This window comes from Symphodus melops, assembly GCF_947650265.1.
Source record: "Symphodus melops genome assembly, chromosome: 17".
Taxonomy (NCBI): Eukaryota; Metazoa; Chordata; class Actinopteri; order Labriformes; family Labridae; genus Symphodus; species Symphodus melops.
Genome location: NC_136707.1, coordinates 5,682,079 through 5,698,923, shown reverse-complemented (window position 1 = coordinate 5,698,923; position 16,845 = coordinate 5,682,079). Strand labels below are relative to the sequence as shown.

Sequence of the window (16,845 nt, the reverse complement as noted above, 5' to 3'; positions counted from 1 at the left end):
AAGCGTACTTAAAAAAAAAAAAATGTTAAAAGGACATGATTTATATTTTTGCACTGAACACAAAAGCCAGACTTATTATGTGATGTGTATATTTGATGCTTTGCCTTGGACTCTGTCTGCGTTTTATGATTAATTCTAGTGGTTGATTTATTTTTCATGACCGATTTATTATATTTATATTCTATACATTACACGACAGTACATAACTGAATATTATATCTATTGCGTTCTATTATATTATACTTTATATTCTGTCAAACTGCTGTTTACGTAACTCGCTGCCTCTGAACACACGTCACTTTAAACCATCACTGATCACTTTAAGTTTCCCCCTTGGGGATAAATAAAGTAATATCTCATCTTATCTTAAGCATTTAAATTTGGACTATTACACAATCGCATAAGAGTGGCATAACACAGTCTGGTCCACTCCTGTGCTGTGTCAGACTGACACATGCTGTGGCATATGCTGGTGTGTTCGCGGCGTTTACCTGAACTGATCTCGAGTTGTGTCAGTTCAGTGAATGGATGTCCTTTTTCCCCATAAGGTCTAACAATAAGTCTTGCAGTCCGCTCTGCAATTAGACAAAACTCATTTTCATCCTCTATTCAGTACCACTTACTAATAATGTCACTTGTTATAATAAAAATATGAAGAGAATGTGACAGATTAATTTGAACAATTCACATACTGTAAGTATAAATACACTGAAGAAATAAAAAAAGTTATGAATAGAAACTAAATTAATGAAGTAACCCCACAAACACAATATACTATATCAAAATACATCAGCCCTAACAGCATTAAATAAATACACCAATATAAAGAGCTATACATGTTTTAATTGACAAAAGCATCAACACAGCTTTTAAACATTTGCATAGTTTATATGTTGTCACTCACAATACAATGGTGGGTTTAGTATCAATAAGCTAAAAATATGGTTCTCCACTAATCGAAAAAACATTTTCTACAAAGTATAACACAAGAATCCAGCATACAGTTTGAAGTTTATAAAGTGCTAAATGTTTCCATATAGTGTGTCTCCACTCGAGACAATTATTGTGTTAGCCAATTTACACAAACAACTATGGTAACAACTCCTCCTAATCCTCTATAAACAGTGCAACAAAGAGAGTTTGGACCTGAAGACCAGCCTGTGATCTGAAATGTGTTAATACTGTATAAAGTGCATCATGTGTCTGTTCTACAAGCTCTTGAGGAATGTGCAACTTCTGTTTATGGTTTTGGTGTTGGCAGGAAAGCAATATATCCCAAAAACAGAAACCTTCTTTTTTACTTCGACTGTAGATATATAAAAATGTTTTTTTTTTTTTTTTTTCCATGAATGAATAATCACAATGTACTCCATGGAATTCATTAAAAACAATTTTCATCGACCCTGTGGCACATAGTTACATGTGTTTTTTCTAGGCTACCTGGCTGACGTGTTGGCTGTTTTTGTACTGCTCATTAAAGTTCCCCCCCCCGACTCTTAGGAGGGAAGAAGCTCTAGGCTACTTTAAAAAGATCTTCCTGTATACAACGCATGATATTTTTAATGAATCCCAACAGTTGTGGGAAACTTGCCTGTTTCTAGAAAAATGAGCGAGAGCAGTGGTGACAATCCTTGTTAATGTGTGCTGTAACCCTACATGCTACTATTGATTCAATGTTGTGTAACAGTTGTGCTTAATTTGATTTTAAGCTACATTTTCATTTAACTGTAAATTTAGAAAAAAATGATTTTCTATCAATATAATTAAGCTGTTTGTTGTAAGGTAGGTATAATCAAGTGTTTACATGTAGCAAGCTACACCTGAGCCATTTCTTCACTACTTTTATCTGTTTATCCATAGCTTTAAACTCACATTTTACAGTTATGTGTTTACAGTTTATCCACTTATTTTAGAAAATAGTTTCTGATGTGTATCAATGAAGTTCTTCAACTAATGACACAAACTTCTAGATTAGATCACTTTTGCTAACAATTTCAACTGTATCTAGCTACAAATTTCAATTAGCCATAATTCATTTTTAGCTAACCATTTCTGCTGTTTATTAAGAATTGCAATCTTACTGTCTCATTACTTTTTATAAATTGTTGTCCATTGAATTTCCATAACTTTGAACCATCTTTAACTGCTTATCCATTATGCTAATGCAAACAAGTCAACAACAAAAATGGTCTACTATTTTCAACTGTTCGAATCATTTATCATTATCTTTTAGCTGAACAGTTTAACTATTGCTCAATCTCTTCAGGCTTAAGAGTTCAACTATCTTTCCGTATCTGTAAGGGAACAACCTTGATAGTGTATCCATTTTATTTATGCTAACTTTATTAACTCTTTATCCATTTGAGAAGCTATCAGTTTCAATCATTTCTTTCATCTCTTTTAGCAGTAAATCTACTACTCTTGCCTTCTCACTAGATTTGACATAATTACATGGGCAGTGTTCAAGCGTTGCAGCCTGTTGTTGGTGGATTTTTCTTTTCATATAAAATTTTAATCCCTCTTTGATTTCAAATAAGGTGAACTAAAATATTCCCATGTACCCCCTGGATACCTGTAACTCCAGAGTACCTCTTGGTCGGTAATCACAAAGGTACAAAAAGAGAAATCAGTTAACTGTTAGATTGCTCCTCAAAAGAAGTTGCCTCCTTGATGGGACCTCGCGTCTCCTGAATGAAACAGATTAACCATCTCCTGGTTTCTTCAATAATTGTGCCACAGTCCCAGTCAGCCATCATAGAGGCCGTGGCTGATGCAGACCTGCTGTTCCTGGTCTCAATGCAGGACTATGTGTTGCCTTTGAGGGACTCCAGTTTCCCAGGGAAGCCTGGACTGCCTTGCGATGAGTCAGTCTGTGTGTGATGGAGAATCCAGCATTTCCCTCCAGCTGAGACAAAACCACAAGCACCTGTCTGAGAGAGAGAGAGAGAGAGAGAGAGAGAGAGAGAGAGAGAGAGAGAGAGAGAGAGAGAGAGAGAGAGAGATAAAGCCTCATTTATAAAACATTTGTTGTACTGCAGTATGATGTCATTTGATGTATGATCAATTGACAAGTCATGTTTTTTTCTGTTTTGTACACATCTTACACCATTAACTGTTCAGATATCAGTTTTTTTCTTTTCAGTCTTATGAACTGTTGCGAGCAGTGAGGTGTTTTCTCAGTATACCTGTGAAGAGGAGGGATGCTATCGATGGCTTTGAGGCTGCCGCGAGTCGACACCACATTGAAGCTGTCGCTACAGTCACAGGACACGTGAAGGTGATGTCTGGGGTGTCTGTTTTCCACCATGACAATGAGCCCTGCCCAGCCATGTGTCAGGTAGTAACAGGTCATTCCTTCTCGACCCTGAAAATGCAAAAAGTCATCAGGTACTTTTGACAGTAAAAGTACTAATACCAAACCATTGTTTACTTAAGGAGAAGTATGTATGGTTCAACAAATTAATTACTAAATGAAGAATTACTTCATGTCTTTCTCCTTTGGTTTCTGTCAGCTGGATGATGGCGTCAGCGATGGTGGTGTTGGAGGCCGTCATCTGCTCCACCATCACCAGTCTGGAGCTGTAGACTGCCAGCATGTAGCCGGGCTCCTCTGATCTGCTGCAGCTTGCTGTAAACAGATGAAGATAATGAACTGCAACTTCATTTGAAAGATAGGTTATCATGGCCTGTAGAAACCAAAAGCAAAATGAATGAAGAGACATTTAAGTTACAAGATTTGATTGGGATTGTTTCATAATTTTAATCACATTTTTACAATTGTTAATATGACAATAAGGTGTTTTGACTCAATTCGTTCTGCTCTTTCTGCCTCACGAGTGATCCTCAAAGTATTCAAAACACTGCATGTTATTTAAAAGCATGTGTTGTTTATAGAAGTTAACAGTAAGGTTTGCCTATCGCCTACATTTAAATTTGGATTTAGACAGCTTTAAACATTTTAAGTGGAATTATTTTGATGAAGTTTCTTCAAAACAAGTAAAAAGTTAATCGGTTTTCGATTTGAAAAAAAGTCTGCTGTTTGAGTTCTTACTTGTCTCCTCTGTGTCCGAGGTGTGCCAGTGGTTAAAGGCGCTGCAGAGCACAGCGTACTCGCCTGGCTCCAGCATGACATCGCAGCCAACAAACCTCCTAACAGAGCGCCGGCTGTGAGCCAGCAGACGACCAAGCGACACGACACCAGAGCTGTCATAGGAGACTCGAAACACTAACACGCACAAATCCAAGAGGTGGCTCTCTGCTGTGTCCCACCGCCTTAGGAACAGATAAGGATGTTTTACAAGGATCAGTCTGCACACATTACTTTTTAATTCATGTATTTTCTGAGTTCAATTACAAAACATAAATATGATAGTCAATAAGATCACATTTCTGGTGAAATTGAATGGTGAATAAGATTTTTTTTTTTTTGCCTGTGATTTCACTAAACATGGACAGGGAAAAACGGGTCACTGTTGTGGTCTAAATGATATGACTTGATATGTATTAACCTTCAGCCCAGTGAAATTAACATCATCGTATCATCAGCATAACAGTGGTCTAAGTTGGGGAATAAAAACTAAGGAAGCTCACTGGGCCAAGTAAAGAGCCTTGTTGGACACCACATACGATTGGGAGGTTAAATTGCAGGGTTGTCTCTAAGGCTGATGGATAAGTTGAAAACGACAACAAATATTGGTGTACCATCTCTCAACTATCTCCACCAACATCAGAGATGTGCAGGAGCACAACGAGCAGCACAAACTGACCCCAGTTTTATTAAAGATTCACAGGTTGGACTATGGGAATGTTTCTACCTGCTGCCCTGCTGGAATAAAGCCAGCTCCACCGCCGTTCTCTCCAGCACTGTGATGGAAACAATTGTCACCGGGACATCAGCTCCACGGGGAAAAACACCCGGCACTCGAACCTCCTGCCAGTCTGAGTGAATCTTACATATATCCACTGAGTCAAAGTACCTGACAGGGACACAACCAAGACACGCAATATGTGCCTACAGTTATTTTTATCATAGTAAAGTTAATGCATTTTTTTATTCTATTTGATTATTTTCATTATAACTTAAATACTTTTTTTGTAGTGGAAGGAAGTGTTCAAAGTAAACAAATGTAATTTTTTATACTGTTTAAACCAGAAACTTATAATAAATGAATAAAAGGATCACAGTGAAGCCTACAACCACATAAGCTCGCTTCTACAAGCTAATGTACCTGATGAAGTCCCAGAAATCCATCCAGAACAGGCCATCTTCTGCGCGCTGGGCGCATAGCTCCCTCTTCAGGTGTGGAGGCCAATTTGGCCAGTCGTCAGCCCAGGGCCCAGTCCAGGAAAAGCGACCCCACGGGTTCCTCAGCTGAAGTAACCTGGAACATAAAGCCGATCTAAGATGCTTCAACTCCAGTTTCTCTGAATTGTCAAAGTTTTACATGTGGTGTCTGTGGCAACACTCCCAAACTGGTAAGTATATATTTTCTGGACTGTAAGCAACCAGAGAAACCAAGTACACACTCGAGGTTCTATTATATTCATAGCCATAACAGACTAAAAGCTAAAAAGAAATGCGAGCAGGAAAATGAGGACAGTTAAGTTGTCCAATAAAAGTGTTTGCTTTTGCAATGTACATTCACATCATAATTCTGTCTGCCATTCAACATTAAAATGACTGTTTATTGAAAGATGAAGATTGTAGAAGCATAACCCCACTGTTTTCTTTAAAAAGACTCCAGTGAATGCTTAATTAATTTATCAGCAAGAGTTCCTTTTTGTACTTTGCAGACCACTGAGATTAACAATATAAGTCATTTAGTGAAAAAAGAGCCTTTTAGTTGTGTATTCTTTGATTGAGCTTCTTGATCCCAGAGATTATGTTGAAGCTTTTTCATTTGTCAAAATAGGCTGAAGCTTTGTAAATGCAGAAGTTAGTTATCCTTTAATAGGCATGAATCAAGTTAGTTCCACTATGGAAAACAGAATTTCATAGGTTTTAAAATAGGGACAACAGAGCGGTGAACAATTGTACTGGTACTACTGAGCAACTAAATTTGGGGATCTGTTCCAGGGCTCAGATTATGGCAACCATACATCGGGGATTCATATCATCATAGCAAAAGGAGTACTCTAAAGGTAATACGGTATTGTCCCTACAGCATAACCCACTACAGTGTTAAGTGATTACAAGACTTGAGATGTATCAACCTTCAGTGTGCAGTACAGAGAATAAAAAAAATGTAATGCAGAAGTTTAATGATGTGCTCGGAGAAAGCAGTCACAGGCATATAGTCGATGGATGGGCACTGATCGCAGGGAATAGACCTTACCAGCTCCTTCAGCTCTAAGTGGATCATTTCCTGCTATGTTCTCACAGAAACTCAATCTGTCTTTCTGCAACAAAAAAAAAGTATTTGGGGGATGGCAGCAGAAACTCCAGATGAAGTCTGAGAGTTGGCTGTTTTTGTTCACGGATACATCTTCTGAAAAATACTAAGGAGTTCTTTAAGCTGTGTGCAAGTGTGAAAGCCCAATACTGTCAAAACATACTTCTTCAGTGCCTGTTCTGAGCTGTGTCTTTGACCACTATGATGTGGTATCAGGGACAAACTTCCAGTAAGTGTGTGAAGATTGACTATGGGTGAAGAATTACTTAATCAGACATTTGCTTACCTGTGACCATCTACATCTCTCACATCGAGGACAGAATACGCATGCCTCGGTCGTAAACCCAGTGACTCATACTCTGAATCATCCACCTTCATGTTTCCACCTCCACATGACGCTCCCATCAGGAAACTAGCAACACACACACACACACGCACGCACGTACGCACACGCACGCACACACACACACACACACACACACACAAACCCATTAAGATTAATTCTTGCAAGTTAGTCACAGATTTAAATTCCAGATTGCTTCCTTCCACTCACCCTGCTTCTTTCGAGCTTAGCATTTTTGCCCAGATGAGGTCTGTGTCGATGGGTTCTTCTTTGGGGTTGGTGGCACTAACCTGGAGGGCCAGCGACTCGCAGGGGGCCCCTGTCAGCGTGGACAGGCCCTCGATGGCTCGACCTGCCTGCAAAGCAAAGTAGGAACCATGCAGCTTTGCCAGAGCTTTTTCAATCAGGGCCACCCAGAGCTGCTTCCGCTGGGCCTGCGGAATTACGTGAGAAAAGATAAGAGGAATTTATAGTCAAGTAATTATCTCCTTTAGCACAGCTTTAAAATCCTGTCAGGGGATGGCAGGGAAACACCCGCCTGCAGAGTTAATATTAAAACTTGTTTCTACATGAGATTCTGCTGAAAAATAGATGCATGTATTTTTTTAACGGTAGCTATTTCTAAGTTTCACAAAACATCCTCAGAAGACTGTGTGGATGGCTGCATAACAAATCTATACATAAAAACATGTGTCACAAAAAAGGAGAAAGAGACAAAGATGGACTCAAAGACCGGATGTTTCAATATGATAACACAAGAGTTAACGCAGTCAGATGAAATATGTCTATTTAAAGGCATAGTGTCAATTCATCCTGTTGTGTTTTAAATGACAATCATCGTCAAATTTAAATGATTCAAGTTTAACAAATGAAATCCCTGACTCTGTTCTTTAAGAACATGGCAGAATAAGTCTATGAATATTTACCAATATTTTGTTCTTATGTTTTACTTTTATTCTTTTGTGGTTCAATTATCCCCCTACTTGATTCTTTACCTTTTTGTTTCCTTTGCTCAGTCCAAATTCAATCTGTGCCAATGTTTGTTTTTGTGCATTAATCAAGTTTAGCTTGTGCTTTCTCTGCCATTTACATTCCCAGTAGGAAAAAACACGTGTACGAACCTAGCCAAATATAGCTTTATTTACATAGTATTTAGATGTCACTGGCTAATATAGCTAGCACTAGTTTTAGTAAACATCCACCTCTGACTCCAAAAAACAACACGAATTCTGGCAGCCAAATGATCAAAACAGTAGAAGCTTAAAGCACACAACAGCTTGAAACTGAATGTTTGCAGTTGAATGTTTGACCTGAGAAAAGAGGAGGTGTCCATTCTCGTCGCAGGGCAGCATGTCGTCCACCAGCACGGTCGTCCACGAGCCGTCTTTGCACAGACGTACCTGGTAGGCTCCTTCGGCACACAGCCAGCGAGTCACCATCACCTTCTCCACCAGCTCGGGACGTTCAGCCAAGACTGCCAAGGCACTCAGGAACCTGCTCTCCAAAACAGCAAGCCAGGAAGGTGTTTGAATTTAACACGTTTTAGGTATAAGTCATTAAACAGTTGTCTGAACACATCTCTCTGTGTCTCTAAAGGATTTTATTTCCTGACACATAAGCTTAAAGGTGCAATATGTAGAATTGTATACTAAAACATCTAAGTTAATTAAAAAGGAACCAAACCTATGATGTTATTATTTTTTCATTACATTACCACTAATATTTTCAACTATTATTAAAGCCAGAAAATTCCATAATTTTGTTCTTGTAGTGGCCCGTGTCATTCATGAGAGCCGCCATGACTACACACGACATGTTTATAATTGCTGCTGTTACATCAAAGTCTGCTGCATAAGGAAGAAGGAACTGCTTCTAGAAGATGCCATATAGTTGCTGTATGTGCAACAGATTTGATAAAAAAATCCGTCATGTAAATTATAGTTGGATACATTGTGGGTAAACGTATCCTCTTCCTTAGGTTTGTTTCTTTGGGGTTGGAGTAGCACAGAGAATCCCTCCCATGATTCCCCACCAGCCTCCACATCATCTTTTGTTTGTGTTTTGATTGAAAGGCCTCTGACGACGGAATTTACAACAAAAAAAAATGTGGTTGAATCGACTGTAATTTGGGTTTTTGCACGTTAAAAATAAAAAATATTCTGACTGTGACACAATTCTACAGCAGGTTCTTCAGTTTTGCTTATTACTTGATTGTTCTTTTTTCTGTTTTACTCTTTAATTGGGTCAGGTTGGAGTTGGCTTACCAGCAATTACCCAGAAGTCCCTGCAGGATGTCAGAGGGGCGAAGCGTGCGGAATACGGACCATTTAACAGCACGGTCTTTCAGGTTGCTGCAGTTGATTTCTTGAGGTCGAAGCCACTTTTTGACACGATGTTGGACACTATCGTCCACTGGGAAGCCGACAGACTTTGGCCCAGGCGGGAAGCTGTCATCCACAAACGTCTCAGAGTTCTGGGAATATCACAGAGACAAGTAAACCACAAGGGGGCACATATGACTGTGGAAGTTTGACAGTTAGACGCCAAGCCTCAAAACAATGGAAAACCACTTGTTTTAAATAGAGCTTCATGTAGCTGCATATTTTAGAAACAGGCTGTTTTTCTCATTGCTGTCTTGGTTTTCCTTTCTTCATGTTTATTTTTGGGCTTTAATGTGTTAAAGCCATGGTTCTCAACTGGTGGGTTGCTTCCAAAAAGCAGGTCTCAAAGTAGTTTTTAGTAGGTCTCCATGATGTGTACCAGGGACAGATATCTTCACTTCACATTTGTTTCAGTGACGTAGTGGACCCTAATTGGTTAAAAAGTAGTAATGATGTCATCAATCTTTCAGGTATGTTAAGTTGTTAAACTCACAGATACTTTCAATGTCAGCAGACATGAAGTAAAGTCCATTATGTCAGTTTGAAGCTGTAACTTATAAGTTGTGGACAAACCTCTCTGCAGAAGCTGACAATGTTTTCCCACAGCTCCTTGGCCTCTCCTTCATCACTCTGCCGCAGAGCCTCCACAAGCCTGCTCTCTTTCCTCTTCGTGGACGGAGCCGGTCTGAGCTGCTGAGGGGTGTGGCAGGCCAGGCAGTGCTTGGCTTTCATCTTGTTAATGAGAGTGCACGCTGGACACGCCCACTCCTCTGTCCTGTTTATGTCAGGGAGCGCACACGGTGGGAACGTCGCAGAGGCGTCCGACGCAGGCGACATCTCCTCCGTCAGGACGCTGAGCCGCCTCCCGGGCTGCAGCTCGGATGGTGCAGAGAGATGGGAAACAGCGAGGGATGACGGAGAAGGGCTAATGTTGGTGAGGCCGACCTCAGAGGGTGGAACCTCTCTGCGGCTGCAGGGAACGGGATTGTTATGACCTGAAGACGCTGCGCTGAGCTCTGAGGAGCCTGAAGCCTCCACAGGTAAACAATCTCCTTGGGTAGAGATGGAGAGGGAGAGTGCCCCCGCTAAAGGCTCGGGTTTTTGTACTCCTGTTTTATCAGCGACTTCGGGGACGAGCAAGGCGTCTGCAGGGATCTGGGGGAGAGAAAGTTTGCGTGGTCCACCACAGGCAGAGCAGGACATGGAGGCTGGGGTATTCTGCAGAGTGCACCTCCGACAGTCCCACACGAGGCTGTTTTTAACTGCATCATCAGTGGACGGAGGTCTCAGGGGGCCAGAGCAGCTACTGGAGCGCTGAGGTCGAGGGGGCAGGTCTTCAGATGAGCCCCGTTGTCTGTTTTGGGGTTCTGTGTAGCCGCAGAGTGAGCAGGCCAGAGTACCGGGGGGATTTGTGAGTGTGCAGCCTGGACAGGACCAGCGTCTGTCCTGCTTGCTTGTTGCCTGCCACAACCAGCGGGTGTCTTCTTTCCGCCGGGGGGCTTCACAGATGGAGCAGCGTGGGGCACCAGCAGCGTTGAGGAAAGTACAGCACCCACAGGCCCACTGGCTCCTCTGCAGAGGCATGGAACCAGAGGAGAAACTGGAGGGAAAACAAGGGAGCTCAAAATCACAATTTGGATTCATAATACTTCTTAATGAGTGATTTTTTTATGATAATCCCTCATTTCTGTTTGGCGTACATTCTTAATATATTCTTAAAAATCTTGAGAGTAGGCAGACAATTATATAATAAATAAAAAATAAACCTGTAAACAAAGACACTCACTGATTGAGGCAATAGTAGAGCATCAACTCCAATGATCTGTGAGTACAATTGTGATTCTGGTGTCTAATAATGAACAAAATAATAAAAAACAAAACAAAAACATAAATACAGCAAGAAATAATTTGTCCTGTTTTGTGAGCTGTTGTAACAATTTTTTTTATCTTTGTATGAATGTGAGCAGCGAGGGGTTGAAGGCTTCAGAATGATGGAGGTGTCGACATCTACTGCATCAAAGAGTTGCACATATTTCCTTGTAAGAGGGTGATGCAAACGTTTCAGGTTAAAAATAAACATTTGGATTTTTAACAACAACAAAAAAAAAAGTCCATCTCTGAGAGGATCTTCTTTCTTTTTGGTTGTCAGAAACCGAGAATAACAATCTGAGCCTGCCACCACCGAAGGTCTCTGAGTGCAACTGAACTGTCAAGCAGAGCATGTAAAGCAAGAAGCTAAACAACCACGCTGACTGACAGGCTTCAGTAATAATACTGGATTTTGAATAAATATTCTGTAACTGTCTTCAGCCCATTTTTTGCAGACTGCTGGCATGTCTTTCATATCTTCTGTATGTGCTGTGGCTAAAAAGCTACAATGGAGAGGTTCGTTTGTTGGGCTTGTTGAGAAGGTGTGTAAGGTTCTAAAAGCATGAAGCTAACTTGAAAGATTAACAAGGAAAGAGACAACTTATTTAGCGTGAGATGGATTTCTATAATGATTTGTTAGCAAACCTGAAACAGCGCAACCTTCGGTCTCCATTTGTTTTGTATAATATCTGCAGGAATCAACACTCTGCTTCTTGCTCGGTCACTCTCTCTTTTTCTCTCCTTGGCCTCATCTGTCACCTTCCTCTTTCATCTCTAAGACTTCTATCAAAGCGTACAGAGACTGGCTCCGTTTTATAACTGAAGGCTGTTGTGTGAGCTAGTGCTGTAAAGCCGTACTCGCTTCAGGAGAGATGACCTCTGCCCGCTGCTTAATGATATACTGCAGTAGAAGGGTGATTTATTTATAGGTATGGAAGGAACACACTTCTCTCTACCGAAAGGTTTACTGCTATCAAATCAACCTTTGAAGCTCATGTTTTAAATGTAGGAAAGTTATGCATTGTTGATAAATTGCATCCATTACGGCCTTTTCTACAGCAAAATGTTTTGTACCTGTATTTTATTTGGATCCCGCAACATTTAAAAACATAGTGAAACCACCCCTTCAGAGAGAACGACGAAAGGATTATTTCTCCCTTTTTGTTTTTTTTATTTTCTCTAACTTGGTCAAACTGACTGACAAAACATCTCTCACTAACACTTCCAAGAAAAAGAGTTGCGTAAAAAAATATCAGAAGTATCTTCAGCTGGTCTGGTGGAGCTACGGACTCCCAGTGGATGACTGGGGGGGGGGGGGGGGGGGGGGGTGCTGAGAAGACGAGGGAAATATCCAAATATAAATGGTGATTTGCAGTTCTTGCATTGTTCTATACCCTGAGGTGGCTGCGAGAAGGAAATTAAAATGCATGAATATGGAAATGTGGAAAAGCTGCACCAACACAGAGAGTTCTTAGGCCGGTCCTTCAGAAACAGATCATACAATATTGATGATTTTGTTCTATCTCTGGGCATTAATCATTTTTGGCCTTTTCAGTCAGATTATTTCACAGTGGTTGCAGAGTTCAGTCCTGTCTTACTCTCTGAATGTGGTACCGCATTGTGGACTGTAAAACAGACCTAGATTATCTATGTGTTGGCATCCAGGGAGAAATTTAGACTTCGGGAGCCAGTGGGACATCTGTGCTGAGGCTGTCCCACATTCTCTAAGTAGCTTTGGCATGAAGCCTGAAACTTCCAGCCGAGCACAACCTGGACGGGTTACTGCAGAGCAAACTATCTCGACAAGAGCTCAGTGGCAACTTCTATCCCAACGTGGAAACTATAAAAGCTGATTTTTTTTTTCTCTTTGTGCTCCCCAGTAAAATGTTGTGCTTTTTTTTTTTTTTTTTCACACGGCCTCTTCGTTGTAGGGCCCCATCAATCCACCAGAGGAAGCCCTGCCCCCTCCTACATTTTCTTCATTCTTCAGTTCTCCTGCTGTGTGGGGTCTGATATCTGGGGTCCGCCTTCTCAAAGCAGCAGAGCCTGTGTTGAAAAGTGAGTCAATCCCCAACAGACAAAACAAACCCAACACCACCTATAAAGCAGAAAAAATAAAAAAAGAAGAAATAATATGATTTCTATTTCTTATTTTTCTCTTCATGACTACTGGAGAGTGGATACATGTTTAGAAAACCTGTTTCAATCAAGTTTAGCCTAAAGTTGTGCATAATGAGGAGCACTGGTTGCTTTGAGTGACGGGGCGATATTGATGGCTGTAGAGCATGGGCTGGACGCACCATCGGGCCTTGTGGTTAGTTAGTGGAGAAGCTGCAGTCATCGAGGGGGATGACCCGGGTTCACTTTCAACCGGTGGCTCCTTTCCTCTGTGCAGTTCTTATCAACTATCCATAAACACGTCCAAAAAATAGATTACCCGTTGGTTCTTTCTCTTATTTCACACATTTATGGTAGAGACACCTCTTTGAAGTTGTTGTGCACGTGTGGCTAATGCTGGGGATTTGATTAAAGCAGCACAGATGCGACTTAAGCATCAAAATATACAGTCGAAATTTGATACAAATAATACAGAATCTGTGCGTCTTTACTTCTCTCTTCCACATCTCCTTCTTTCTACATGCAGGTTTCACCTCCTTTTTTACATCCACGGTGTAGTACAGAACTGAGTGTTATAGGTTTTCCATCTGGAGAATATTATAGATTCAAAACTGAGTGAAGGGCAGCACGGAGAGGATGAAGCTGCCTGCTACTTCAGCACCACGGACAGCGTCACGGTGAATAAAAAGCCTGGTGACACTCGCCGTTGAAGGCATTAGTACTGACTCCAGTGATGTTTTTCTAACCGGTTCAAGAATTCAGAATTAAAGCAGACTCATTTACCATCCTGCAGTTTCTTTTGAAGCTTGTCCTCCACTTGGATTATGTTGAGCAGATATCGGGTGGATTTTTAAAGTTTCGTGGATTCATTGGAAAACAACTCCAAAATCAAAGCTGACATTTGACGTTTCCTTCACAGAAGTTCAAAGCTGGTAATATCCGACTCTCTCCAACTTTGTGATCTCATACTTAAGTCGTGCTTTCATTTCTCCTTCTCTTCGATGTTACTGCAGATCTAATATGCATCAAACTAAATACAATCAATGTCGCCTGTAGATCCAAACTGTGAGTTTCCAGATCGACGTGAACCTTTCAGTCATTAGGGAGTTTCCCTCCTGGTTGTGTTACATTTCCTGTTAGAGAGTAACTCGACTCTGGTGGAGTTTGGGACAGTGGAGCAGGAAGAGGGGACTCTCACTGGACAGAATTAAAGCAGCACATGAGACAGAGATACAGTAATAATTCATAAGTGGAGATTTATACCAAACTGGAGAGGCTGTGGTTTATTTTATATCGACCAATTCATGCAAAATTCATGAGCACATAGTCCAGGCTGGGAAGTGTAGAATATCAATTAAACAACAGCCCCATCCAGTCATCACTTTTAAGGAGCAACGTGTGGTGTTAAAACCACACTGAATCAGCATAATGGAAAAGTTCTGACAGGTGATAGAGACGGACATGACATCCAAAGTCAATGGTGAGATGTGGTTGGACGTTGACTCATATCAGTGTGAGGTGAAAATGGGGAAAACTGTAGAAAGCCACAAGCGTCCCACTAATTAATGTTTTAATTACAAGGTATCTGCCTCAGTCTGATGGATAAACACAAAAAAAAGAGATACAAGAAGGATACCTGACATATCTGAGGAACCCCAAAATACCCGAATAACCGAAACCAAGAAATACCCAAGACCAGAGTTCTCCCAGACTGAGACAAGATATTTAGGGTTCGAGACCGAGTCAAGACCAAGAACAAAGAAGGGAGAGGTGGAGACAAGACCAAGACCTTAAATATCACAGAAAAATGATCATCTTGTGTTTAGAATGAGTTTCCCTTATTTAGTTTGGAAAACCAGGAAGGCTGCAAATCTACCCGGAGAAAACCAGGAAAAAAAAAAAATCCAAATTAAATTATTTGTTCTTTTCGTGTGAGACGAGAAAACGAGACCGAGTGGTCTTCAGACCGGTCTTGAGACCAGGACCAGTTTAGAGCAGCACAACACTACCCCATCTCCACTCATACACTTCTCTCTCCAGGACAATATTCTAAACCGTGAGATTCAGAACTGGATTTGAAGTTTGAACTTTCTTTCCTGCTTGCTGCTGATTGGCTCTTACCTGCGTTCTCTGTGTCTGCCGGGTCTGGGAAGCTGCCGAGGCAGAGAGATGCTCTGGCTGCTCCTCAGACATCCCATGATGGGTGAGGGGGGCAAGGCTGCACCCCGGGGCGCGTCACCTTCAGTCTCCTCAACGAGCGAAGAGGTGGAACCTCCCATGATGCTGCTGGCTCAGGTGGAACGACCCTGGAAGAGAAGATTTTTGACTTTCATCACACAATGTGACTTTATTCTTGACTTTTTCTTGTTAGTCCAATGAATTTATCATTTCGGCCTTGACATTTCTGATTTATTCTGTACATTTGGATTTTACTTACATTTCTCTTTAATGTCGACGTCAGGATGTTATTCTCAACATTCCTACTTTATTTTCTACATCTACATTTTATTCTGAAAATGCAAAAAAAGTCTTTCACTTTTCGACCTGCAAATATACATAAAGCTCAACGTTATTCTCGATCATCTGACAGTCAAAGACTTCAACTTTCTTCCCAACATTTGGACCTTAGTCATAACAGTTCGGACTGAATCTTCACACTTACTGTATAATCTTTACATTCTAACGTTGCTCTTTCCTGTTGATATGTCCTCCATAGAGAATAAATCTTCTTTTCTGATACCTGATACTGAAGGGTTGAGTTTCTTCTCAGCATCTAAACAATACAAAATCTCCCCCTCTTTTTTCTTTGTATACCTTGCAGTAAGACTCTTCTGTAGTGTGAGACCCTGTACATACTGTTAAACTGACTCAGAGGGGGTTCACTCAGATGTCACATACTGCTTAGTTTAGTGTCTCCTTGCTTCAGCTCCCTGCCGGCTGTCTCCCCAGTTATGTCCTTGAACAAGGACTTCAAATGTGCGCTCCATCCTTAGATCTAGACAAAGAACACGTTGTGATTATATGTCCTTGAGCTAAACCAAACACTACTTGTGTCCTTTAAACCATAATCATATGTCTAACAATTCGTCTCCTTCTTTGTCTGGTTTGTCTGGCTGTCTTCCCTCAGCATCTGAAGTGAAAGAAAAAAAAATCGATGATAACTAAATTAAACTTCAAGCATTTAAACTGATTTTCTAAACTGTGTTTAGTTTCCATTCAGGAGGAAGCATGCATCCTCCGTACCTTACTGCAGATTCCTCCCTGCTGATATACTGAAGTTGACATAGACTTAGGGTAACCTGGTGCACCTGCAGTACAGCTGGTGGCTGACTCAGAAGCTGCAGCGCAGCACGAGGACACCGACGCAGACAGCACGTGTGAGCGGCCGCACTCACCTCACTGCGGAGCGGACGCGTCGTGCGAGGAGCCGGGACTGACTGTTCCTGGCAGCCGTCTGAGAGCTCCATGCGTCCTCTTTCATTGAAGCCCCGATGTGCACAGTCACCAGCACGAGCTTCCCCCCCTCACAAAACGATCAAGTTGCAGTGAATACAAACACATTTCCGGTCGGGACATTCAAAATAAAACTGCTTTGGATTGACATGGGTGTAATGGGAAATCAATTTGAAAACCACCAACTCTTTCACTCTGACCAAATAAGCTGTTTCAAAATCAATCAACTGCTATGATGAAATAGCAAATAAGTATGAAGTTACTCATTGAGGTCGGTAGATTTTTTTCA

The 16,845-nt window shown here is 41.2% G+C and overlaps 1 protein-coding gene across 5 annotated transcripts; it reads right to left on the bottom strand.

Moving 5' to 3' along the window:
• Window positions 1-1,823: 1,823 nt before the first annotated feature.
• Window positions 1,824-16,637, bottom strand: LOC306838773 (calpain-15-like). 5 transcript variants are annotated; one of them, XM_079367130.1, is made up of 14 exons: window positions 16,347-16,637; window positions 15,960-16,233; window positions 15,225-15,409; window positions 9,690-10,716; window positions 9,000-9,208; window positions 8,046-8,229; window positions 6,946-7,169; window positions 6,679-6,804; window positions 5,229-5,381; window positions 4,815-4,976; window positions 4,052-4,272; window positions 3,483-3,628; window positions 3,186-3,364; window positions 1,824-2,930 (listed from the first exon to the last, which is right to left on the bottom strand). In XM_079367130.1, the coding sequence occupies exons 3-14, from the start codon at window positions 15,380-15,382 to the stop codon at window positions 2,753-2,755; spliced, it is 2,967 nt and encodes a 988-aa protein (XP_079223256.1). In that variant the 5' UTR covers window positions 15,383-15,409; window positions 15,960-16,233; window positions 16,347-16,637; the 3' UTR covers window positions 1,824-2,752. The 5 variants fall into 5 exon arrangements, with proteins under 5 accessions (XP_079223256.1, XP_079223257.1, XP_079223255.1 ...); XM_079367131.1 differs by having other exon boundaries at window positions 15,960-16,098; window positions 16,499-16,637; XM_079367129.1 differs by lacking the exon at window positions 15,960-16,233 and having other exon boundaries at window positions 16,499-16,637.
• Between the last annotated feature and the right edge of the window lie 208 nt (window positions 16,638-16,845).